Below are 3,110 nucleotides of genomic sequence, written 5' to 3' on the forward strand. Positions count from 1 at the left end.
AATCGACTCGGGATACTTATAAGATACTACCATGATTTTTTCAGATTTTTTGGTCCAAAAATAAATTAGGCCAAATACCGGCCTTACCGACCCTCCCCCTTTCTATGAAACTTTCTAAACATTTGTGGAATCTTTCTCAAATATATTTCACTCATTGGAAATCGATGAAATATTCTGAATCTGTATAAAATCTTTTGAAATCTTGAAAATCTAGTTTAATATACTCTTTTATATAATCTTCTAAATCCTTGCAATTTTTATTAAATATTCGAAATGTTTGAGAAGTTTTTGTGAAATCTTTTAAATCTGTGTCAAATCTTTTTGAATATTTGTGAAATATTTTGTAATTCTTGAAATCATTAGATAATTTTAGATCTTAATCAAAGCTTTTCAAATTTTCTCAAATATTTTGAAACCTTTAAGGAACCCTTTAAATCTTTAAAACCTTTAAATATTTTGAAACTTTTGGAAACTTTGTAAAATATTTGAAATATGGCGTACATACGTTTTTTTAATCTTTGAAATCCTTGCAAAATATTAAAAATCCTTTTAAATATTTTTAAATCTTTAAAACATTTTGGAACCTTCTTTAATCTTTAGTAATTTTTTGTAATCTGATGTACACTCAAAAACCGAGTTGTGAAACCCTTCAAAAATTAACAGAAACCAAATTAAATAAGTACAAAATTATTGACAATATTTATGTCTGTCCATTGCAATCTATAAAATAATTGCTAAAGTACCCTTAAAAAATGCCTAGAAATCTCTGTATTTATTTTTCCATGAGTAAAAGATAAATTTCATCTCGATGACTAAAAAACCTTTCAGTAACAATATTTCTTCGAAACGAGATATTTCTATCAGAGTAGATTAAAGGATTTATTTTAACCTTTATTGAAACCTTGTAGAATCCTTGGAGATATTTTCAATCCTTTGAAGTTGATTATAAAATCAGTTTTTTGGACATAGAAGTAATTAAGGGTTGGGATGGTAATATTATTGCCAATTGGTACAGAAAAAGTACATATTCAGGTAGAATTTTAAATTTCCTTTCTGCTCATTCCTTTCAAAACAAAATTGCAGTACTTAAAAACTTAGTTGACAGAGTTCTAGGTTTGTCCCATTATTCTTTTTACACAAGAAATTTAAATATTGTTAGGAATATCCTTTTTCTGATTCATTATCCAAAAAAGTTAATTGAGAAACATATTGAAATTAGAGTTCAACAAATCAAAAACAAAGAGATTAATAATTTGCTTGTAGACAATCAGAAAGATTTAAGGGAATATAGTTCATTTAATACTTTTGTTCTTCCATTTTTTGGTCAAATTTCTAAAACTATTGAACTTATGTTAAAAAATTTTAAAATTCATACTATTTTCCGCATTCTATTTAAAATGGATTCGATGATAAATTTTTGCAACGATCCTTTAGATAATTTTGAACAGGTTGGTGTTGTCATAAGATCACTTGCAGGATCTGTAAAATGAATTACGTGGGACAGACTGGCAGACTTCTAAATACTAGGATAGAGGAACACAAAAGTGATATTCGTTTAGGATTCTTGCCAGACATACAAAGGCATTTGTTGATGTTGACCATGAGTTTCACTGGGATAATGTTCAAATTTTGCATAGTGAAGGTAATGAGAGAAAGAGGGAATTCATGGAAATGCTTTATATTAAAAACAAAAAAAGTTATCTACTAATTTAAAAACCGATTTGGATAAGCTGAACAAAAGTTATGCTAAAATGATTAATTACATTTAATGTGGCGGTTTCATGAATTCTGGTTTTCTTTTACTTTCTCTATTTCTGATGTAATTGTGACAGATATTTATATTGTGTTTACAGCAGATTGGCCTACTGAGCCTCAGTCGATTCTCAGGTATCAAAGAGAGAGCATCTGTTCGTCGGTGCTGTCAATTTCTACCACTTATATTTTCCTTGCCTTGATATGGATCCTGTACGAGTAACGAAACGTTGGTAATGCAATTTTATTGATTTATTTATGTTTTATTTTTATTTTATTGTAATTTGATGATAATAAAAATAAAAAAGACGAAAGAAGGAAAAAGAGAAGGAAGGGGACGTGATTGGCTGCCTTCTCATTTTCCTTTCCTCTTTTTTATTTTTGTCCGAAAATTTTATTTGTTTTTTTTTTCAAATTACAATAGTCTATTTGGTTTTGGTTTATTCATTGTGGCCCAAATTTGGTCGTTGGATTCTTGTTTTATTTAACAGGATTTTGCATGAAATTCATTAAAATTTTCCAAAACCTTAAGATGTCTATTGAAATCTTTAAAATTCGTCGAAATCTTTAAAATTCGTAGGAATTGTTCATCCCATGAAATGAAAGTCCCGTTCGATTTCCTATAAAATTTGATGAAATCCTTAAAAACATTTTGAATTGACGTGGAATCTATTAAAATAATTAAAATCACACAATATGAGTGAACAATTCTTTTACATAAGAAAGTAGCTTAGTGGGGGTGGGGGGTGACAATTGTTGAATGTTGCATGACGTTCGGCCTGATTTATATCTACTAATATAAAACTGATAAAAAGAATAATCACATAGCACATATCATGTCATTATTCATAGTACATGTAATTAAGTATATACTTAAAGAAGTAATTATAGTGTAAGTGCATTCTACCAATCAATATATATTATCTTGCAATAAATTGTCCATTCTTTTTTTTTAGGATATGTGAAAAAAATAATTTTAAAACCTTTTCACATTCGGAAAACACAACAACTATAACATTTTTTGTTACACGGCGCACGAGAGAACGGTTACTTTTTCATAATGAAGATATGTTTATTGACTTTAGTGTACATTATATCTTTAGTTTTTGTTGCATTTTATCTGGGAGAGATTTCAATGGGTGATGGTAAATAGAAAAAAAAATATTATCTATAATTACGCAGATTTTTTTCATTTGAAAAATTGTATATTTCAGATGCCCGGGTTGGGATTGATTATTTTGTTTTTTGATCTCAATAATCATGCTACACATACGACCTTAAATGTTCTTCATGCTCAATATATGAATAAAAATCTAAATTGCTTAATTTATTTTCACTTATCATTGTTTTAGTCATTT

At 27.9% G+C, this 3,110-nt stretch overlaps 2 protein-coding genes across 2 annotated transcripts in view; both read left to right on the forward strand.

The window, feature by feature from the left end:
* The window catches only part of LOC117178537 (tyrosine-protein kinase CSK-like), a 91,025-nt gene extending 89,050 nt beyond the window's left edge, over positions 1-1,975 (forward strand). The window contains exon 9 of the mRNA XM_033369965.1: positions 1,854-1,975. Coding sequence (XP_033225856.1) covers positions 1,854-1,975 — 122 coding nt within the window. The remainder of the gene's footprint in view (positions 1-1,853) is intronic.
* LOC117178259 overlaps positions 1,887-3,110 on the forward strand; it is an 82,995-nt gene continuing 81,771 nt past the window's right edge. Inside the window, exon 1 of the mRNA XM_033369611.1 lies at positions 1,887-1,985. The gene's annotated coding sequence lies outside the window, so the exon portion shown is untranslated. The remainder of the gene's footprint in view (positions 1,986-3,110) is intronic.

Source organism: Belonocnema kinseyi, chromosome 8 (assembly GCF_010883055.1).
Source record: "Belonocnema kinseyi isolate 2016_QV_RU_SX_M_011 chromosome 8, B_treatae_v1, whole genome shotgun sequence".
NCBI classification, from domain to species: Eukaryota; Metazoa; Arthropoda; class Insecta; order Hymenoptera; family Cynipidae; genus Belonocnema; species Belonocnema kinseyi.